We start from the raw sequence: 23,570 nt of genomic DNA on the forward strand, positions 1-23,570 counted from the left end.
CCGCCTCCCCACCGCGCACGTGGGGCCGCGCGCGGGCCGGGGCGGGGCCGCCGGGGCGCGGGAGCCGCGCGGAGTCCCGCGCGCGGCAGGGGGCGGGGCCGGGGGCGGGGCCTGCGGATCCCGCGCGGAACGGGGCCCGAGGGGCGGGGCCGGAGGGGCGGGGCTCGGACGCGGAAGCGGCGGGAGCGGCTGTGGCACGTGGGACCGCGCCGGGTGAGCCGGGCCGAGCCGAACCGGGCCGAGCGGAGCCGAGGGACTGAGGATCCTCGGTCTCGGCCTTGGCTCCCGGCTCCGTCCCTGTCCTGGTCTCGGTCTGCGGCTGGAGGCGGGGCCGCCACCATGGCCCGCCCGGCCCGGCTCCGCTCACGCCCTCCTTCCCTCCCCGCAGGCCATGCAGCGGCCCGGGCTGTTCGGGCGGCTCAGAGCCGCGGTCATCGGGATGGTGCACGTGGGAGCGCTGCCAGGTAAGCGGCGGGCGGGGGGCACGGCCGGCGGGACCCGGACCGGGTCTGTGTCGCCGGTGTCACCCCTTAGCCGGCTGCCGTCCCCTGGAGGGCTGTCCCCTTACCGCCACCACGGGCCCCTCATGAGGCACCGTCAGTTTGGGCGCTCCCCGTTTCAGAGGTAAAAAAGGCGGGAAAGTTCCGCGCAGGGAGCCGGGCTGGGGAAACGAGGATTTGGGCTCGGTGCGCTCCGTGTTTCCAGCAGCGAGGGTCAGGGAGTTGCACCCATGGGCGGTGGGGTGGGATGGAGGTTGGGCAGAGCTCTCCCATGCCCTTGGAGGCAGCGGGAAGCTTGGGCAACAGGCGGAATCTGTTCCAGCCTGGCCTCCTGGTCCTTTCCAGGGGCTCGGGGTGGGCAGGGCTGCTCAGGACCGGCACCTTGCCCTCGGCAGGCTGATGCCCGGAGCTCAGGGTGCCCCAGAAGCAGCTCCAGGCAGCAGGGCCAGCTCACCCTGTGCTGGGAAATGCGGCCAGCCAACAGAGCTGGCACAGGGTGCAGCACAGTGCCCAGCACAGTGCCCGTCTTAGACTGCCACTGCCCGATCTTAAAGACCCAAATGTCAGAAGAGACTTTGGTCTTAAGGCAAATTAACTGAACTCAACAAACTCTGTATGTGTGTATTTCTGCCATGAAGATCAGAGACAATCACCCTTGCAGATTAAGGACAGCTTTAACTGGTTTTAAACTCACTGTTGTATGAGGTGTTCTATGCTGACACAGAGGTCGGTCTTGCCCCTGGGTTGTATTGTCTGGAGCATCACTAATGCAGAATAAATTACAAGTATGTGAATAGCAAGCTAAGAGCAGACCTAGTGCAACAGGGGATTATAGCAGACATTCCTCAAATTTGTGGATTAGATTTAGGAGCTGAATAGTTACAGCAGCTCTGCCAAGTTCAGCTGAGGAAAGAGATGTCACTAAGACATGTCACAAGGAGATAGGGCAGCCTCTGAACAATTTTGCCCTGTATGTCCCTGTTTCAGTGTGCAGTCCCCATGGATGTCCTGGCTAAAGCTGTTACTGTCCATGGGTTTGGTTTGTGCATGCCCTGGGGTAAGCAGCATTGTTCTTGCTTGTAGGGACACCAAGAAGTTCTCTCCCACTGACCCAGATCATTGATCAAGCCTGTCAAGAGGCAGGAGTTTACAAGGATGCTGGAGTTGTAAGTTTTGGTTTCTTGCTTCCCATGACAGCCATTACACAAAACCACTTCTGCATAGCCAGAATTTTAAATTAAGCTCATAGTTAAAAGCATCAAAAGCATCTTGAAGCTCATAGATTAGAGATGCTTAAATCCATGTTGTTTATTTCAACAGAGGAAGTAGGCCTTCTAGATTACAAAAAAAAAAAAAAAAAAAAAAATCCCAAGTATCTTGCACCTAAAACAATTGAAAAAACTTAGATTCAAATAGTACAGTTCAAGTTGTTTTAGTTGGATGAATCAAGTCAATTTAAGGAGTTAAAAAAAAAAAAAAAGTGGTCAGAAATACAGACTGTTGCTGGCATTCAAGGTCTGTAGAATGCTTCATCAATCTAGTCTGACAAGCCACTGTATTTTTAGCGGTGTGCAAGCCTCTGGTTTCCTGAGGTCGTGGAGGTGTGCCATGTGCACAGCTGATACACTGCATGCACACCTCAGGAACCTGGAGGGTGCAGGATCACCCCACAGCTGTGTTTGCAACAAAACAGCCCAGATAATTCAGGATCTAAAAAAAAATGTGGCTCAAGCCCTTTTCTGCCCTCTCTAAGCCTCTCTCCAGGCCCCTGGCAGCAAACATCTCTGCTCTGCAGGTCCAGAAGAGCAGGCCCAAAAGGCCATTCTCAGCCAGAGGCAAGAGGAGACTGCTGTCAGAATTGCTGTTGGACCTGAAGTGGTGTAGTAATCTTCATAGGTCAGTACATTTTAACAGGGTGTATGTCCTTTTGAAAGGTCAGGTATGTTTTAAACATTTCATTACACCTTGTCTTGGGGTGTTGATGTGCTTTTTCTTTCACCTGCCCACAGCATTATGAACATTTTCTGGTGGACTACTAATGTCCAAGGTTTGAAAATGTCTTCAGTGAACAAGCAGTCACTGCTCTGAACTGCTGTTTCCAGAAAAACTTTATTAACAAGCAGGTTGAAGCATTTTTAATCTATAAATTAGAATGATACTGTACAGAGAGAGCAAAATTGGATGCCGTAGAAGATCAAGGTCAAAATGCAAGACAAGTCACACAAGGCAGGTTATGGGCAGAGCCCTGGTAAGGCTAAACTAGGAGAGAATGCTGAGAATAGAATCATTGAAAGGATAAACAGCACTGGGGTAAAATGATGGTAGCAAAATAGGTAAATGATGGGGTAAAAAGCCTAGTGGGGTTCAGTACCCATGAACCAGATGAACATGTGTGAGATGTCCACCCAGTTAGAATAGTCCAGTTTGAATGCAATTGACCAGAACAAGGAAGTTTTCTTCCTTTTCATTCCTCCTGAAAGAACAGGTGTGCAATAACTCTCTATTCTGTACTGTGCCTTTACATTTTGCTGTTGCAGTATCACCATGAGGTATAATGTGATTTGATCTACATCAGAACAGTGACAAACACTAATCTCTGCCTTCCTGTGCCAGAGGAAGTGCTTGCACAGATAATCTGTAACTCATAAAGCCATTGCTCCACACTGCAGTGCCTGTTTGTCCATTTCCTTACAAAATAATTGCACTCTGAAACCTTCAGCAGCAGGGGGAAGACACCAAATACTCCTGAAAGTGAAGGAAGGTACAGAAGCAGTCACTTCCTGCTGGCATGCACTAAGCTGGAGCAGCTTTGAGATAAGCTTTAAAATCAGTGCTAACAAAAAGTTTTAATTTGGCTTTTATACTTTGTCTTTTCAACAGTAGTACTGAATTCTGCAGTTCCTGCTCTAACTGGTTTGCCTTTTCTGCAAGTGCATTGCAGTCCCTGAACTTGAATAAACCTACCTGTCAGGAGACACCTGAGGTGAATGCAGTAATTTCTGTACACATGTGGACAAATTCAGGACTTAGAGTTGTAATTAACCCATTTTCCTATAGAAGTCACAGGAACATCAATATACTTCCACACCAGTCTTCATTTTAAAGGTCTGCACAGTGCTAGAGAACAGAACAGAACAGGGTTAGAGCAATATAAGAAACAAATATTTTATTAAGGAGATAAGTCTCAGAGATAATCAGGAGAGCCTGCATAAATACCATTAGGATTGTTTAACACTTTCTGCAATTCAATTCTTTAGTTCTTTGTGTTACTTAAAGAGAAATGCAAGTTTTCATGAGAGATGCTTTTAGGAGCTTCCTAGCTTTTACACAGAGGTTACTACTGCCAAACTATTCTGGAATGGGGATCTATTCGGGTTTCTTGCTCAGTATTCCAAAGGAGCTGCTAAGCTGTCTATTTTTCTTGTGGAAGAAGAACCAGGAAAGGGTTTTTTCCCCGTGGATGTTTGTACTGACGTGTGGAGGGATAGAATGTAAGAGAATGGTGCAGAAGGTAATCTCACCTGAGGAGCTGCAGCTGTGCTAATTACCAGTTAGGAACAGGCCTGCCCTTAACAGGCCACAGCTGTGTCCAGTGAGGGTGAGGGCTATAAAAGAGTTGGTTAGCTGGGTGTGGAGAGAGCTGGAGTTTGTTGACTGTGCTGAAGAAGGAGTCAGTGCTGTGAGGAGCTGCCCAGGGAAATCACCAAGAAGGTACAGAACTTTTACAATAAGATGACAACACTGACAGTGTTCCCAAGTGCTGCCCACAGTAGTCCTTAAGAGGATATGTAACCATTTGCTGTTATTTAGATGTTTACATATTGTCTGAAATTGTTCAAATAGGTGTTAGCATTTAAAAATAAAGTATATGGACTTGCTCATTCCATCTGTGTTGCACTTGGAAGTAAATCCTGGTATATTCAGAGTAAGGTGACTTGTCTGGCACATTCACAGCTTCACATAATAAATATGAAAGATTTGTGATATTAGAGCATAGTAATGAAAACAAGTGAGTGCTCAGTTAGGAAGCCATCTGTGCTCAAAATGTATATGCTTTGTACTTGTGTGTTGCTAAACAATGAAATTCCCTAGACAAGATTTTATAAGCAGCAGGCTATGAGCCATTATAATCCCTCCAATTTGTACCTGCTTTTCTTTAACGGGCAAAATGTATCTATTCATGTTAACTTTTATTCATTCCATTCAGCCTGGCTGACATTTGTTTTGGAGCTAAAAAATGGAGCACAGGTTCCCACTTGACTGTTAGTTACTGTTCCTGACTGTAGCTACTGGAGTAGCTGGCATTAAAAACAGTTACTAGTATATGTTTTACATTGATGTTTCTAAAAAATAAGAGTGGTAAGCCTATTACTGTTATAACTGCGGTGATAACTGGAATTCACAACACTTAGAATTTAATAACAGTGGAGACATAATAAAGTAGTATTTCTGCATAGAAACGTGTTGGTAGCTTTCACTTGGATTACAGAGTTTAACATTTCAAATCTCAGCTGTATTACAGGAAAATAAAATAGCAGACAGCCTGCCCACAGCTACTACCTCTGGCATGTGCAGGAGAACATGAGATAGCAGCTTACTTCAGTTAAGGCAGCAATCTGCTCTGGAGGTGAGTGTTTAAAGGAGTTGCTAAGAGCTGTGCTTACAAGCAGCAATTAAATGCTCTGCAAAGGCACCTGATTTCCTTTGTAAGGGGCACATGAGGGGTGTGGGGTGATTGCTGCCATTGTTTTAGCCCCCACCTGAGCCTGTATAATAACAGGGATGGTGCCAGCCCTGCTCCCTTTCTGGAGGAAGGAATAGAGGTGCTGAGCTTGGAGAGGTTTGTACTGAGGTGCACATGTTTGCAGGTAAAACCTTTCTCTGGGGAAAAACACTGGGGTAAAGTTGCCCTGGGAAAGAGTTGTGTTAGGCATATGCTGAGTTAAAACTTGTGCAATTGTTACCTCAGTTGTGGTTTGTTACTGTTTTGAGGCTTTCCTGCTGTAATGTGTGTGAGGCTGAAGTGTTTTAAGAGGTTATTTCTGTAAGCAGAATATAGCTGAGGAAATTATTTTTCATATAGTTAGAGAGCTAATTAAAGGACCTATTTTTCAGTAGCTAACTGTGATACAAAGGGCACTTCATGTGTAGCACTTCAGAAGTCTTTCAAAGTAAAAAGGAAATACATTGCTTGAAAATTACTTATAATAAGGCTATTGCATATAAGCAACACTTAAATTATCTTCCCTTATTCAATGGAGAAGGAGCACAGAAGGCACTTGCAAGAGTTTTATCTCATACTGTCTATGTAAATCCTGCTTTGGAGGATATAATGCAGAAGCTGTTTCTGTAGGCTTCTACACCATAAGCTTAAGTTCCAAGAACTTTAATTTAGCATAAATGTTTTCTTTCCCCCATTTTAATTAGCTGTCTGATAGTACTGAAGTTTGTTTCCTATACATATCAAGTCAGTAAACACAAATCTGTGGTGTTATATTTTTATATAAAATATGAAAGAAAGCTCTGACTTGATGCATCTGTAATTCAGCTTTCTGTATTGCAGAACATATGTTGTTCTCTTTTTAATTAAACAAAGCATAATATGCAAAAGAACAGTCGGATGGTACCAAAAGAATAACACATTATTAAAGTTCTACCAAAAATATTCACTGTAACTGTGGACCTTGAGGCTATAGGAAGAGGCAGTTGCTGCAAAGTGAATATAGTAAATTTAAAGCAGGAGAGAGAACTGTTGCAATCCTCCCATATGCCTGCATTTTGAGTTAGAATTTAATGAGACACTTTTTATGTGTAGTACTATGGCTAGGGGTTTTTATAACTTATTAAATGAATTAATTCATTAATGCAGCTAATGGAATAATTTGCTTTATGCAAATCCATAGCGGTCAAAGTAGTAGCAAGTTGTGAAAAGCTCAGTTTCACTGTGGAATTCTGCCAGCCCATTCTCTTGATTTTTTTGGCTACTGGTGTGGCTCTTCAGGAGCTGAGCATTTTGAAGCCCCATTCCCAGTTGCCTTTCTCCCTGTTGAGATTGATTCTTGACTGCCTGGAAGCCTGGGGATGCTGTTTTGCAGATCATGCTTCCTGGCCTTTGTGATAAGCTTGGAGTTTCCCTAATACCCAGATTTTGCTGTAATCTGCCAAGTAGAGCATTTCTGAGCCAAAGGCTCCCAGGCTTTTTGGCCTCAAGGAATTACCTGGTTTTGATGGCTTGTTGCATTTTTTGGATTTGCTTTGTTAAGGTATTTTAGTTCTACATTAGTCCTTTTGCCACATGCAACTACTGACCAAGTTTGCATTCTTGCTGAGACTGACTTAATATGTAGTGAGGAAAAGAGGCTACAGGGTTTCTCTTTCTGTTGGTACCACAAGGGATTCAGTAGCTGTGCCTCAGATACCAAGACCATTTGGTCAGTTCAGGTTTGTTGGAGCAGTCCTAACCTCATTCCAGAAAAAATGGTTAAAAACTGTGGGGTTTTTTGTGGTTTTCTTAGGTCAGGTTGTCATCTTGGTCATATGGCTATGTCCCATCATAGGTACAGAAGTGTGGATGTTCTGTATGGAACTGGACACACAAACAAAGTCAAGTGCAGATGTTTTGATTGGTTCCTATACCTGCTGCTCTTTTGCCTAATTCAGGTTTTCCTGGGCTGGAATTATGTAATTAAATATGTTGGTGAATGGCATCACAGTGCAAAGGTCTGATGAGGAGTGTCGTCATATCAGGTCACCTTTTCCATTAACAGGTCACATCTCATTGCTTTTTAGGTAGCATGTCCTTTGTGTATTTAAACACTGAGCTGTGAGTGATTTGGAGAAGGCAGCTGTGCCCTGGTGCATTGAATGTTTGCAGGTTCTGTGCCTGGACTGACCATGTTGCTCCACTGGATTATTTCCTTCTCACTTTTCCTCACCCTCTGTGTTGGGTGTTCATTTATGATGCCTGTGCCCTTGCCTGTAATTCAGCCATTAAATATTGACACTATTTTATATCCTGTCTTGTCTTTTACTGCCAGAAGGGCTTCCACACTACAACAAAGATAGAGAAGTGTCACATATAAAAGATTTCTTAAAAGGAAACCTTTTTTTTTGTTTCCCCCTTCCTGATTTTCTGTGTTATTAAGAACCAAGCTGCTATGTTTAATCTCTAATTGTATTTTTTCCCAAAAAAATGTTCCTCCTATTCTTGTTCAGCTACCATCTCTGTGAAAGTAAAGCTCTTATTTTAAAGGATTAAGATGTGTGATAGAACTCCAGAGAGAGCAGAATTTATTTGCTATATATACAATTAGTTTGTCTATTAAACTTTTTGCATTTTTAGAATTAAGCTGATGAGAAATATCTGGGTTTTTTTTCATCTTCTTACTGCTACTGCAAAATACCAGGCATGGAATAAGTTTCAAGGCTCTAGTTTTACTCTTGTTATTAATCCTTAAGAAAATTATGTATTATCTGCAGTTGTTGCAAACTTTTTTGTGTAGTCTATGCAATGATTAGAAATGTGTGTGGCATCAAGTAATGTACAAATTGTATCAGCAGAGTGTTTTATCATCACTCCATTGTTTGCTAAGTGTATGTCCATGTGGATGGAGAGGTATAATAGACAATAAGTAGCAATATCTTCTTTCCAGTAGTTCTGATTACAGAATGGGGGAAATATCACTAGTTCATATTATGGCATTTGGCAGAATAACAGTCAAACAAAAAATTCCTTTATTTATCCAAAGTAACACTTTTTTTCAGACATTAATTGAATTGAAAATTGCCCTGATTATCTCAGAGTCCTCTGTTATCCGAGCATACTCAATATCCTGTATTCCCCTTGGATAATTGAAGTTTGACTTTACACTATTTTTAATGAGGTATAAGATTTAACTCATTTGCCTATAGTTCACATTTCAAGATGGATCAAAGGAACCCAAATTGATGAATGTATAATTAAAATCACATTTATTTCTCTCCATGATTTCACTGCAAATACCACGCTGTTGATGAAAACACTTTTATAAGTGGTTGTGCGCATCAAATGCATCAGCACAACTTGCTGCAGCTAATCCTCCCTCTGAAGGAAAAACCTCTACACTTGTGTGTCTCAGTGCACAGTAAATAATGGTGAGCTGGCCACGTTTGTACAGTGCAGTGATGTTTTTTGTCGTTCTTTGCCCAGGATGGGTTGATCCTGGAGAACATGCACGACGTGCCGTACACGGTGAGCCCGGGCCCGGAGGTCACCGCAGCCATGGCCGTGATCGGTGCTGCTGTGAGACAGAGCTGTCCCCACGTCCCTCTGGGTGTGCAGGTGCTCTGTGCTGCCAACCAGCAGGCAATAGCCATTGCTCTGGCTGCAGGTAATGCAAAGGGCTCCTCAGGTACTGCTGCTGTTGCTGTGGCATTCGCTCTCCACAAGCTGGCGTGGATACCGTGGAAAGCTGAGTGTGCCCTGAAACAGCAGCAGTTGGGTACTGAGAATGATGCCTGCTTGCTTAGAGTGGGTGATGCTTGTGCACTGCTTCAGCTGGAGCCTGCTAAAGGCTGCCACCACGGCTTTCTGGGTGAAACCTGTCTAAATGTAATCATTAGTTTAAATCTGCTGGTGTCTAAAAACCCCCTTTGGTGTAACTCTTATTTCAATTATATGTTATATATATTCATATGTTATATATATATATATATATATATATATATATTTCAGTTATATTATATATAATATATGTAGTTTATATATATATTTAACCCATGGGGGTTAAGCATCCTGTTTCAGCATCTCTTTATATGTTGTTGCTGCTACTGTTGTCCATGAAAATGTAAGTTTTCGTTGTCTGTGAATGAGTAGAATGAAACTTTTGATATAATGATAAAAATTGAGTGTATAGATAGCCAAAGTACTTAAAATTAAATTGCCTTTGGGGGAATTAAATATAAATTAATCTATCTTTATTACATGAATCCAAGACTTGGCTAAACTTCCTGCTCTTACTGTTTGCTGAAGCAATTTTAGTTTTTCATATGTAACCCTCCCTGATGTAAAGGTATAGGCTGGCTTAATATGGAAAGCCTGTGCTTCCTAAATTCACAAAATGAGGGTTAATGCATGTTTTTGCCCAAATTGACTGTCATTATGGTAAGGCTGTACATTTTTGCATGTACAAATTTCACAGAACCAGCTAGAAGATGCTGGTGTTCAGTGAAAGCCATACTTCAGGTACAACCATGCAGGCTAACCTATCTGCAGTGGCAGTTTAAATTATGCCTAATATGTTCCAAAAGCTTTAAATTCTTGTTAATAGATGTCTTTTGAACTGGCATTTGTTTGGTGAGCTTTAAAATCAGATGTTGCCATTTTCAAAGTATCTAGCCACTTGACAAATTGGGAAAACCTAATTTTTATTGTTGCATTTGAACCTATATGAAAATCTCAAATAAAAATGGTAACAGAAACCAGTTTTAGTTTTTAGAGATTACTGCATGTGGGCCATTTGAGGTGCATTGGTATTTAAAAAAATAGCACATGCCCTATTTTTAAAAGCAATCCTTTGAGGAGCAAAAAATCATCACTAAATAAGGGATATGGTCTGGGAACAATGAATTTCTCTTCTTTGCAATTATTAATGAAAAGGAGAATTCCTGGAGGGCTTGGGTTTTGCTCAGCTCCACTCCTGTTCTGCACTATTTCCTCTGTAACTGTGGAACACCAACCAGGAAGGGCCTGTGTTTAATGCATTTCATTGCACTTCTCTCAAAATTATTGTCTCAAGTTCACTGAACAGGGAAGCAAAAAGAAAATCACTTTAAGCAAAACCATAGTAAAATGGGTGCTACTTTGTAGGTAGCAAATCTTTAAACAGCTTTTCTGTAGCAACTTAGTGGTGGCTTTAATGTCAATATAATTTTGATAGGTAATTATTAACAAGGCAAATCCTGTATGCTCTCACTACAAAAATAATTTGTTGAAGGTGTTCTAGCTAAAAACCATATGTAGCATCCTCTGCCTGCTATACAGTAATTTCATTTTCCCTGTGGAGATCTTTTGTAGGAATAACTGTTCTTAAGAGAACCACACAGGGAATTCATAACTGGTCTCTAGGAGAAGGTAATGATTTTATTTGATAAAGGGTGGAGGGAAATCCACAGGTCTGCAGTGTGAGGAGGAGCTCAGCTAGCTTGAGCAAGGACTGGAGGGTCCTGTGCCTGGCTGAGCCTGGGGCACTCACCATGAATAAAGGCTCAATTCTTAAGTTTACCTTATCTCATATATTTAGAAAACAGTGGTTCAGTTGGAAGGGACTTTAAACAGTCATCTGGTCCAAGTGCCCTCTGTGCCTGAAGCTGCCCTTTTCCCTTTAAGAATCAATTATTGAAATTCCAGTTCTGGATCAGCCTTCATCAATGATGATGACACAGTTGATAGCTGATAAATGAGGAGATATCCCAGATCTCTCCTTGTCTTTTGCAAACGCAGCTTTGCTGTCTGAGCCCATTCCTCTCCCTCCTGCACCAGCAGAGTGGGAATTCACTTGCTGTCACCCATGACCCTGTTTAGGGTGAGACAGAATCAGGCAGAGCTGTGTGCTGTGGTTTTTGCTGCCCTTTTTAAGTGCCACCATATTAATGCAGTGGTGAGGGGAGGCAGCTCAGCTGAGAACTGCAGCAGGAGCACCCAGAGGTGCTGTGAGAGGCAGGGAGTGCTGTGGATCCTACTGGGAGAGCTCCTGTGCCTGCAGCCCATCCTGAGCACAGCAGGAGCTGCTGCAAGGCAGTGTCCTGAGAAGTATTTTTGCAGCACAGACACATTGTGCCTCCAGTGTCAGCAGCAAAGTCAGTGCTCCTCTAAGAGTTCTATTTATTAGTTTTCATTGGATATTGCCTATCCTTGTTTTCCAGTGAAACTACAAAATGTGTTGTCTCCATATAAGTCAGAAATGGGACTGCCTATTAACTATTCAATGGCTATTACTTTTCAACTTTCAAATGAGAAAGTAAGCACTAGTATCGTTCTCACAATTTTATGAGCATAAAAATGAATTCATTAGCAGAATCTGATTATGGCTTCATAAAACAGAAGGGTAATGATATGGTGCCTGCACCTATTACACTTGGTTAAAAATTGTGTTTTCATGGCCTCCAAAAACCCTGATTGAGAGTGCAGCCTTGTTAAACTAAGTACAATCCAATGTTTAGCAGAAAGTCTGATATTACTGCACTAAGGAAACACAAACCAAACAGCAACAAACAAGGTGGCTTCAATGAATAGCTCCTGTCCCAAGTTAAACCTTGATTGCTCTGAAAGTGTCTCTAGGCTCACCCACAGTTTTATGATTAGAGAAATAATTGTTCTTCTGTAACTCTGGATTTTACTGTAAGCTTGGGTGATGTAATTAGAAGCTGTAGGCTTTGTTCCTAGATGTAGAAATCTCAGTCTAGCTGTTTGCACTGTGTTTATCACCCAGTGTCTACAAGCACCTGCAGTGGTACTTGTGGCACACTCTTGTCTTGGATCCTGGGAATACTCTGTGCTTTGCACTCATCTCAAGGCAAGGACAGCTTGCATTTGATTTGGCATCCATCTGTGATGTTTCTTGTGAGCTGGAGTCTGTGTTGCTAAGCAATGCAGGCTCTTCTCTAGCAGGCGTGAGCTTCTGTTTCTGCAACTTCAGGGCTTTTGGAATGAAACTAGAATTTTAAAATAAACAGACACCTTGTCATTTGGTAAATAAATTTTCAAGATCAGCTATGTTTATAGTTGGAATGTGCTAAGGTAATGCCTCTGTTGCCTAATCAGTTGTGGGTAGGATTGCATTCTTGTTGACTGTTTCCACATGCATTGCTTTCCTCTGAGTGATGTCAGCTCTAATTAAATGTGCATCTGACTCCAAAGCTGGAGCAGTAGCAGAGCTTCAGAAGGGCTTGGAAGACACCTCCAAAGCAAACTGGAAGAGCAGCAAAACTGCACAAGATGAGTGCAGAGCTTTTACAAAAATGTGTGAAACAGGCAGGTTTTAAGTGACAGTTCAAGGCTATGAAAGCCAGGGGAGAAGTGGGGATTGCAATAAGGGAGTCAGAATTAAATCTTGTGCCTCACTGCTGTGGGCTTATTGCTCTGTGGTCCAAGGCTTCAGTCTTACAGCAGAGATATTCCAAGGCTGTGGAGGGGGGCCCTGAATGTCAATGACTGGCCCCCACGAAGTAATTACAATTCATAATCTTCCTCTTCAGTATCCATCCCACAAAACCTTCCTAGTGACAAACCTTAATGAATATGGTGGAACCTGTGTTACTAAAGCATGGCAGAATTGATGGTTGGAGTAGAATGGCAAATGTTTGACACTTCCTAAGTCTCTGGCACAGCTCTAGAAGCAATTTGTTGATGTGGTGCTGTGTAGGAAACACAAGCTATGTTCAGATGGAGTCACATGGGCTGCATGTAACATGCTTCAGGCTATGTTTTCTTGCCTAATTTCCTAAAGGAGATGACAATGCTATTCCTCTGTGTCTGTAGCCTGGAAGGGGGGAAGAGATGCAAGTTAGTGACCCTTTTTGGAGAGAAAACATGTAATTAGAATAATAGAGCTGTGTTTTCACCCACCTACTCCTCTGCATGGCACATGATGGCAGCAGGCAGGGCAGGGTGTGCAGCTGTCTGAGCCACGCAGGGACAGACTGAGGGGACAGAAGGGGACCAGGGGCTGGGGGAACACTGGTGGGGTCAGTGGGAGAGATGGGAGTGGAAGCAATGAGATGGGAAGAAGTCAGAAAGAATAGGGGCAAAAATAAAGAATGAAAAAGTGAGGTGGGTTAGTCCTAGAGTGGGTTCCTCCATGAAACAATTTGTGTTGGGATCAAATAGGAAGGGCAGTAAGGTGAATTTTCATTTGTTTTTAGTGTTTTTCTTTTAATGTTCTCAGTTTCAGGCTAAAATGTTGCTTTTGACTTTTTTCAGGTCTTGATTTTATCCGGGCTGAAGGGTTTGTGTTTTCTCATGTGGCTGATGAAGGGATTATAAATGCCTGTGCAGGTGACCTGCTACGATACAGAAAACACATTGGAGCAGACAACATTCAGATTTTTGCTGATATTAAAAAGAAGCATAGGTAAATACAAGCTAAATTTTATGTAAATATGAATGCAATAACGATCTTATATTTTTTCCATTTTCTGGGGTTTTTTTTAATGTCAATTTTCTTCCAGGAAAGTTAATCATATGGGGAGAAATTTTTAAGCACAGACTTGCAGTGCTGTAAGGGTATAAATTTAAAAATAAGTTTGCAGCTGCAAGTTGCTTTATCTGTGATGTTTGTAGTTATTTAACCTTCAGGTTTTCAGTATGCCAGCTATGAAAGCCTTGCATCTGGTATTGAGACTTTATATGCATGTGTAAATGTCTATTATGTTTAAAGAAGTTTTGTTTCTGAAAGTTAGGTATCCAAGGTATTATTTTTTAGTTATGAGGGCAGTTGCCATATAAAAGCATCCAAGTGATCGTAGTTTGGCATTTTAAGAAGCTCTTCTCTTTCTTCTCTTTCCTGCCAATAATTCTGATTCCTGCTACTTAAATCAGTGCTGTCTATGTAAGGGTTATGTTCTGTGATTATCAAACAGAAGGAACTTATGACAGATAAATCCAGTTTCTTTTCTGCTTATACTTTATCTTACCTGTCACATGGTACTTTCAGCTATTTAGATGTCACTCTTTGCATTTGTTGTTTTTTTCCCCCCACAGAAGAACTGCTCAAGTGCTATGTATTATACATGCTAAATAACCTAATTAAAATGTTTGTGTGTAGTATGTGAGTAATCATGAGAATAATCAAGTTTGGAAGATCTTAAATATGTAATAAGCAGGTAATAAATTTCAAAAGAGAAAGGAAACAATGCAATGTGGTGGCCAGATGAAGCTTTTCAGGTCCTTTCAGAGCAGTTTCTTTCTGATAATTTTTAACATATATATACAAATGCAAATACGCTGCATTAGACTTTCTGTAAGTGAAATTGCATCATGTCCTTTTTATTTTTAGCCTTGACAATTGATGAATTGATATTTGGATTATACTTCCCATTTTTCAAAGAGTTGGCATTTAAGAAAGGCAAAGAAGTTTTTGTTTCAGGCAGAAACATAAAAGGAAATGCTGAAGGACTTCTTGGTTGAGCTTTTTAATGTAGAAAAGTGCAGCTGCCACTGAGAGCTGCTATGCTCCTGTTCTTTAAATGAGGAGAAACTGTTCTTGTGCCATCAGCACTCAGCAGTGCAACATGTTTGCCATAGCTGTTGTTTTCTGTTTAAATACAGAAAATCCAACAGTGTTGGATGTTCAACCAGCAATGGCTGGAGTTCCTTCCAAGTTTGGGGCCACATAAATTAATAGTTACTATTGCAATAGATTTCAGACCAGGTGTGTCACCCATACATCAAAGCCTGCTGCTGAACAGCTGGGATGCAGGTGTAATTGATGTTTGTAATTGCTGTGCAAGATGATTCCTGTGGTTATATCCTAGGTATTAACTATACTTTCTGTTATTGGACTTGTGGAGGTTGTTGATTCTGCCCTAAGCAACAGGATCTGATTTATGAATGAGGGCACATCCACAACTCCCACTTGAAGTCAGAGAGCTCTGTGTGCTCAACACTTGTGAAATACAGGTGCTTGACATGTAAGCAGCTGTCTCAATTGACACTTGGTGGTTCACACTTAGCACTCACTCTCTAGAACCAGGAGCAATGACAGATCAACGAAGGGAAAGGTTGGTTTTTCACTCGTGCTCAGGTGGCAGTGTCACCTGCTGGCAGTGTCACCTGCTGGCAGTGTGAAGGTGCACACTGCTAAAGCAGCCCCTGGGGGTTCTGGCAGCAGGAGGGTGGGGGCACAGGGTGTGTGTCCCTGGGCGTGTGTGACGGGCCGTGTGTCCCTGGCGTGTGTGACAGGCCGTGTCCCTGGTGTGTCCCTGGCGTGTGTGACAGGCCGTGTCCCTGGTGTGTCCCTGGGGTGTGACGGGCCGTGTGTCCCTGGCATGTGACAGGCTGTGTCCCTGCAGTGCTCACGCCCTCACGGCCGATGTCAGCGTGGCGCAGACGGCGAGCGCGGCCCAGCTGTTCCTGGCCGACGGCGTGGTGCTCACTGGCACGGCCACCGGGCACCCCACGGACCCCCAGCAGCTGCAAGGTGAGCCTGGGCACCAGGGAGGGGGCAGGAGCCAGGTGAGCCAGGGCAGCACAGACAGGGCAGCTGCCAGGTGAGCTGGGGCACCCAGCTGGGCACCAGGGAGGGGAGATGCTAGGGTCAAGGAACTCTCTGTGGTATCACCAAAGGGATATCAGGACAGACAAAGGTGATACAGAGGCTCCATCATCTGAAGGCATGAAAAAGGCACTTTATTATTTGAAATGCACAGTTCTTACAGAAACAAGAGCTGTTTCTGGTGGAGCTAAGATTGGCCTTTAGGAATCTTCTCTCACCTATTGGTCAAGAAGGGACAGCTCCTTCTTGTAAACATCTTTGCCAAACAGAGATTGCCTGCCAGGTGCGAAGATTGAGATAATAATTGTTTTAATTCTTTCTCTGAGCTTTCTCACAGCTTCCCACAGGAAAATCCTGGGAGAGCTATGCCTCTCTCTGTTCAGAGGTTATGTGATACCACACTGTGGGGTTTGATTTGATCAGAATGGTCATATTTGAGGTGTTACTTAGATGGGCTGTGGCATGTTTCTATACAACAGTTTGGCAGGGCAAAAATGATAATTATTCCAAGCTTTTATAATGCTGAGTGATGCTGAGGCTGAAAGAAAATACTATTTCATTTGTAAAAAGCCCTAATATAAGAAAAAGTCCCTTTATAACCCTAGAAAACTAGCTATACTAGAACTAGCCATATTAAACTAACTAGCTAACCATAAATCTTTCCATTGAAGAGCTCAGTGTTTTTATCTTTCACAGTGAAAATGGAATTCCTTCAAGAAAGGGGGCATTTTGATAAGGCAGCATTCCAAACATTAATACCAGGGAAAGTAGTACTTGGAAGATTTTCAGAAAGAATACAAATTCTTTGGTAGACAGGAAGATATTAACATCAAAATAATTTTTAAATAGTGTGGACTTGTGTCAAGGGAGACTCATTTGACCTATGAGTTCTGACCTTTGCAGAAGTGCTGTGATTCTTGATATTTTTATATTAGCATCAGTTTGGGCTGTGTTCATGAAACAGTATTGCTCCCATGCTAGAATTAAAGTTCTGTCATGGGGGCATTTAGTTTTCATCACTAGTTTTAATTTAGATCAATGGCTTGAATTTGAATGTCTCACCACATAAAATAGAATGTGTATTTTTTAGGTTTTACTTTACCTAAAATGTTGTAACTTGGCATGTTTTGTAGTTCCAGTGCACTGTATTGTATTCAACTTAAGTTAGGAGATCAGCATGAAAAACATATTTTACCTGTCAGAGATAACCTGGACCTCAGCAGGTTGTATTTGTATCTTTTGAAACAACATAAAATCATTGTGTTTTCAGAGCTTTATGTATATCACACATGCTTAAGAGCGTTTAAAATGAATGTTGAACTTGTCAAAATGGTTCTTATTTCATACATAATAAACTTTTTGCTAAAAAAATTACAAATTGCTATGCCTCAGTCACCAATGCTAAAAAGAAAATGATGGCTTGGTGTGAACACTGAGCCTCTTGAATTAGCTGGGTCTTTTGGTACAGCAAATCAGAAATTATACAGGTGGAACAGGTGATACTGGAAGCTATCTATGCCTGCTTTAGAGACTACAAAATTTTCTTAATCTAGAGATCCATCCCTGTTTGCACTTAATGTCTCCACTGTTATTAATGCAGATCAAATAACTTTAAAAAAATATTTGATATGTCTGGGAAAAATCCTAGGTTAAATTCTGCTTCATGTATGCACATGCAGCCTCCATTGATTTACAGCATCAGGGAGCAAAACCTGACCTGTAGGCCCAGAGGTTTTTTGTCACAGGACCCCAACCAGACAGAACCATAGCTTCTGCTTTTCTTTCATGTGAACAAACTTGTCAGTCCCTGTCTCTTTCTCTTTCTGGGTCCAAAGAACAAAATGAATCAGAGTTGGCAGCTGTAATGAAGTACACATTAATTCTGTGTTTGGATTTGTGTTATGAAAGCAGGAGTGTGCAGATCATGGGTTTATTGTACTTAGATCACAGCATTTTGGATGTTAGCAGGCCCTCTCACGAGAAAGATGTCTTAAAACAGGTAAGAGAAGAACTTAAAAATTCCACAGTATAAAAAAATGACAAATTAGGCATATCTATGTCAGAAAAATCTTAAAAGGGATCAGATCTACGGTCTACAAAGTTGGTGTTGATGTGAGTGAGATTTTGCATTTGAGGAATTTATGCAGCCCTGGCAGTGCTGTATTACAGTGATACAATTGGGCACCTTTCATCACACTGCAAAGCAGCTCTTGAAAGCAAAGCTGAGACAGATGAGATTTTTGTCATGTCTCTTTTTCAGCTTTGTTGTGCAGTAATATAGAAGTGGTTTTGTCTTTGTGTGGAATTGATTGATTTGTGATGGGCTGTGGGAAGTGTTTCCCTGTCAAGGCAGAGGTGTGTGTTCAGTCAGGTTTTGTTTGCTGTTTGTGTTGCTGCCTTCTGAGGCTGGCAGGCCCTGCTGGGCACTCAGGGCACCAGAGGCTGAGGGAGTATGAGGGCTGAAAAATCAGGATTCATGTTGTTAAGGAGCAGGAACTATAGCTGAGCATTTTGAATTCATTAATAAACCATCTTTTCATCTGAGAGGTTATAGAAGTTCCAGTTTGCTGCCTTGTGGAATATGCTTTGGTTGGATGTGTCATGTGTGAACCCATCAGGTTTTTTCTTGGGCTATAACTGCTGAACTACCTGCTTTGCATTCAGTTTGTATTTTGAGTGACCAAAGCTTTGCATAATGACTGCTCAGTTATCTCTTTGAGCAAAACAAAGTGTCTCAGCTGAGTGACCTGTGGAAAACAGGTACATAATGAAATCCAACAGCTGGCTGTGACTGTCACCTCCTTAATTACTGTTCATAAAAGGGGCCTCAAGACAGCACCCCTCTCATCTTTTGATGGCCAAAATAGAGAGTGCTGCCTGTGTAGTACCCTGAGAGACAGAAAAAGTACTGATCACTCGCATCTCCTGTTTAAGCCCTAAATTTAATGACAGAGAAAAAGTCCTTTGAATTAAAAACCTAAAATGTATTAAGAGGGGAGCATTACCATAAACATAGTGTTCTGTATGGTACAGTGATCACTGCAATGAGAAAGCTGTTAGAGAAGAGTAGTCAAGCAAGTTATTGGCACAGTGGTGCTTATTTTTACACCACTCTTTGCCATTGTTTTCAAGCTAGGAGCACTTGGCCTTTATTTCATGAAACTTGTGCATACCATAGTTCAAATGCTTTCATTGTGCTTTGCAACCAAGCACAATTTTATTAAAGACCTGTGTGCAGCTGTGCTGCCACAAGAAAGAGCACAGTGCCCTCTAGTTACAGTCCATGGAACAGAGAAATCTGTGTAAACTTCGGCATCTTGTTACTGTAACATCACAAAACTGTCTCCTTTTTCTCACTGTGTCAAAAAAAAAGGAAAAAAGAATGCCAGGAAAACAGATTTGAAGGAGAGCTCAGTGTTTAGAGATATTTTGACAGTGACTGAACATTGCCACCCAAAATCACATCTCACTGCTGCTGCTTTATTTTCTTTTACAGGTTAGAATTTGTATTAGCACAGCCAATAGACAAATCACCTTCTACTAATCAACTTTAGGCCCTGATGTGCTTGGAAAGGACTTAAAAGTAGCATCTGTAGCATACTTAATGAGGTAACACATCTCAGTGCACACTGAGCACTCCCTTTGCCATTCTTCACATTGTCATTCTGGATGGATCTGCAGCCCAGGAGATGTGAGTGCAGTCTGTGTGCCACGTGTAGAGCACAGCAGCATTTCATACCTTCCCACTTTGGAGGGCTTTGGCTTGTTCTGGAGTTTCTCATCAGTCTCAGGCTTCACTGGGTTTTTCCCTTTGCCCAGCAGGGCAGAGCTGTTGTTTCAGACCCATATGAACTTGCTCTGTTTAATTATTTGGCTCTTTGTTTTTCCTGCTGATGTAAAATAATTAGGAAGCACCTCCCTGCTAATGTGCTTTACACACTTTTAAGGACAAATATTGACTTGGAGCCTGGTTCCTCTGGGGATTCAGTCAGGTACTGTCACAAATCTGTGGTCAGATGCACCTTAATTGTGTGCTGGTAGTGATGTAAAGCAGATAGGATAATCCTAAGAGCATATAGATATTATATCAATAAAAATAAAATTTAAAGTAAATATTCTCTTTTTTTAGAACAGAATATTTGTAATAATGCTGTAAGTAACTAGAAATTAATTATTTTGTTGTTGTAAGCAGAATGACTAAGAATATCAAATATGCATAGAAATATGTTTTAATCATATATGCATGAGCCATTTGATTTGTTATATATTTTCAGGAAGGGCTGTGTTGAATGGTTTTATTTCTGTGTTAAAATCTTTTTAAGAGGGAGTTATTGTTCCTAGATGGAATAAATGGTAGAGCATGTGACCTAAAAAGAGATTCAAGAACATTTTAATTGATCCCCTTTCTTCAGTGAAGTAGGAAGGTGATAAATAATTAGTCTTCCCTGAAGCATAATTAATAAGTTAGGCTTCTGATGAAACTTCATTTAAACAGTGTTTTGAAGCAGACTTTTATTTGTTGCATGTGTGCTTTCCCAAGTTACCTCAAGCTATAACTACCTTGCCATCAGCTTATCACTAATTAAGCCAATTTATATGTTTTTAAAGGTCAGAAATAATGGCTTACAACATTCCTCTAAGGGATGAAGCTTCCAGTCCTATGAGTCACTCTTTGGATGGTCAGTTTGACATAAAATGATGAGAAGGCTGCTTAAGGAATTCTTGAACTAGGTTTTTTTTTCCTCCTCCCAAAGCTAGTACTGCATTTTGAGCTTTGTTTTTGTCTGTTTCTCCTCTTGAAACCAGGTAAAAGATCAGATGATTAAGTAACACTGTATATAGGAAAAATAAGAGGCTTTTTTATTCCATTGTCATTCCTCATGCTGATAAAAGACCACTTCTCTTTCTGGCTTTTACTTTCTGGCAAAACTAGCTGAGCTGTCAGTGGTGCCTGTATGAACCCTGCTCTCTTTCATAGAAGCAAATATAGGAAGTATTCCAGACTACAGAATGTAAAAAGTAAGATTTTTTTTTTTTCTCTTTAGAGCTAGAGATGGTTTTTTCTAGAGAACCTGTTTCATTCTACAGTAGAAATAATAAATACCAGAGTCACAAATTTCTCGATACATTTGTTTTTCTATTGAAAAAATAGGGGAATTAGAGTCTTTATGGAGAGAGTTTCAAAGGCAGGAATTAACCCTGATTTTGGTTTTCTTCTCCTCAGAGGTGAAGCAAGCTGTGAAGATTCCTGTGCTGGTTGGGTCTGGAGTGACTCTGGAGAATGTGAGGAATTACTTGGATGCAGATGCTCTAATAATTGGTTCCTATTTCAAGAAAGAAGGATATTGGGCAAATGCTGTTGATCCTGACCGAGTCAAGAAATTCATGGAACACATAAGTAAACTGAGAGAATGAGTTTGTCAGCAAACACTGTTTGTTTGTGTTTGTTTGTAGAAATGCAGTGTGGCAAGTCCTACAGAATTAAAGCACAGATGTGTGGCCGAATGGCAAATAATACTAATAAAAATGCACATCCTCTCCATAACTAGCTGGGAAGCTTGGTGACATACTGCACAATAACCTGCTGCCCTGATGTTTGCTTCTAGGCAGCACATTTCTGTGGTGCTCAAAGCCACCATCAATGCAAAGCCAACTCTGAAATCTTGTGTGAGATATTCTCTCCGTAAGTTAAATGCTTACGGAGTTTAAGAATTTTTAGAAAATGTTCATCACAGGTGAGCTGAGTTCTGTTTTGCCTTTAAGTACAGTAGGATGCCCTAAGTTTACAGCTGAAAGTGTTGTAAATTGGACAAGTTAACTAGCCTTTCAGTTTCCCCATCTGTAAAATGATGATAATAGCACCTACATCACACAGGGGCCATAAGACATAATGAAGGAAAGAATGTACAGCACTTTCATCTCTCTAAATGAAGGGCTCTTTTAAAGTTCAAGATCATTATTTTTTCATTAGAATTGTGCACTTATACAATTGCTACATTTTTGTAATACCACACAAAAATTTAAGATAATTGGGGTATTGATTTACTTACAATACTTATTAGAGAATAAATGTAAATATTTAATTACATTTAAATAGATTTGGAAGGTAGTCAAAATGCTTTTGCAAAAACTGGAAATTTTAATAAAGGTTTATTATTTTTCAGCAAGCACCTGCAGCTTTGTACCTTTCTAGAATAGTAATAGTGATGTAAAAAACTTTCTTGGAATACACAAGGTATAATTACAATAGAAACCTTTCTACCAAAGCCACAGGTAAACATAGATTTTTCTTTTTCATGTGAAATGTAGAGGAAAAATATTACAGTCTTGCGGTGTCTGTTGTAAGAGAATCCCCTTGAATTTGATCCTTTAGCTCTAAGGAATCTTAGAAGAACACAAGGAATACCTGTTATGTCATGGCTGCACAAAATGTGGGCATTTATTTTCATTCCTTGGGACTGGGAGCTCAGTTTGTCCTCTGGGATCTCTCTTTTTCCTTGACATGTACACATCAGGCTTGTGCTGATGCCAAAGAAAGTGAAATTGTGGATATAAAAGCAAATACACAAACATGGGTATTGTGGCAGCTGGCAGAGCACCCATGCTCCTCTGAACAAGATGCATCCTCCTTCCAAAGACAAGAAGATGTTCAAGATACTGAGTTTTGTTAACATAATGGTGATTCCAGAACATCACAGTATGAGACTGTCTTCTCAGGTTTCTTTTTTTTGCACTAGTCTGTTTCCCACATGACTCCCACCAAAAGCCATGACAAGTCTTTGCTGTATTGCCCTGCTGGAAAAGATGTTGTTTAGGCCCTGTGGCAACCATGGCTTTTCCCCTTTTTCTCCTAAATGCAGTGACACAGCTTCAATGCACAGGAATCCTTTCAGGTGCCTATTTGTTTGGCTGGCACTGCTTTGTCAGAGTTCACATTTAGACAGGCACTTTAAACCTGTGTCATGGTGCTTCCCTCAGAACCAACAGTTGTGTCCCAACCCCATCCCTGTGGCCTTAGAGGACTCAGGATTCTGGCTGGAACCTAACCCAGCCTGCACCAGCCACACTCAGGGGCTGGGGAAAGGAGAATTGATGTTCATCTTCCTCAGTCCTTGCATCTGCAGCTCACCAGGCTCTTGGTAGAGGCAGTTAAGGATCATGAAGATGCTTTTTGGATTTTTATTCCACACAGCCACAGCATCTTTGCCAGGTAAAGCAATGATCTGGTTTAGTCTTACAATTCTTAGCCTGAGTAATGAATGTTATTTTATGTCCTCTGTATTATGAAAAATGCCATATTAAATTAAGCTAAATTCACTTAAATACCAGTAAAATCAGTCTGCTTAAATCAGTACATATCTTTGGTCTTTGTGCATTTAGGGCTGTTTTGTGTGTGTTTCCATACAGCATTGCACAGGAGATGCAGTGAAGGTTGTCCCCAACAGGTGTGCACTAATACAATTGTTAGCAGCTTTGGGAGTTATTTTCAGTAAACCTGTGAGCATGAAAGGCTGACATGCAAGCAGTGAGCACTGGTGCTCCAGTGCCACAGGGGTAAACATCTTCAGTCAGCCTGAAACTACAACAGGTATGCTGATAGGGATTGTTCAGTGGTGATAGTTGTTTTCAAAGAAACTGGTGCCTGTTGTCAAAAGTCACATTCACCACTGTGAGTATAGGAATTTTGTGTTTGCCACAGTGTTTCTTGAATTGATTTCTACTTCCATCCTAAAAACTCAAAAGTGCCTGAAACTCAAATGGGTTTTCATCTGAATCAAAGGAGGGGGTAAGTGAGAACTTCCTCAGTGCTGCATGCAAG

The 23,570-nt window shown here is 41.6% G+C and overlaps 1 protein-coding gene across 1 annotated transcript; it reads left to right on the forward strand.

Moving 5' to 3' along the window:
- Positions 1-184: 184 nt before the first annotated feature.
- On the forward strand, positions 185-23,105 carry LOC134424163 (uncharacterized protein F13E9.13, mitochondrial-like). Its single transcript, XM_063167698.1, has 7 exons — positions 185-213; positions 389-464; positions 1,584-1,666; positions 8,689-8,869; positions 13,459-13,609; positions 15,549-15,676; positions 20,976-23,105. Exons 2-7 carry the CDS (start codon positions 392-394, stop codon positions 21,164-21,166), a joined length of 807 nt encoding a protein of 268 aa, XP_063023768.1. The 5' UTR covers positions 185-213; positions 389-391; the 3' UTR covers positions 21,167-23,105.
- The last annotated feature ends 465 nt before the right edge of the window (positions 23,106-23,570 follow it).

Source organism: Melospiza melodia, chromosome 13 (genome assembly GCF_035770615.1).
Source record: "Melospiza melodia melodia isolate bMelMel2 chromosome 13, bMelMel2.pri, whole genome shotgun sequence".
In the NCBI taxonomy this organism is placed as follows: Eukaryota; Metazoa; Chordata; class Aves; order Passeriformes; family Passerellidae; genus Melospiza; species Melospiza melodia.

Excerpts from the sequence above, each read along its gene's own strand:
- LOC134424163 (XM_063167698.1), top strand. The coding sequence starts at position 392 with ATGCAGCGGCCCGGGCTGTTCGGGCGGCTCAGAGCCGCGGTCATCGGG. Across the intron at positions 1,667-8,688 it reads TTTACAAGGATGCTGGAGTT|GATGGGTTGATCCTGGAGAA; the intron begins GTAAGTTTTGGT and ends TTCTTTGCCCAG. Across the intron at positions 13,610-15,548 it reads GATATTAAAAAGAAGCATAG|TGCTCACGCCCTCACGGCCG; the intron begins GTAAATACAAGC and ends GTGTCCCTGCAG.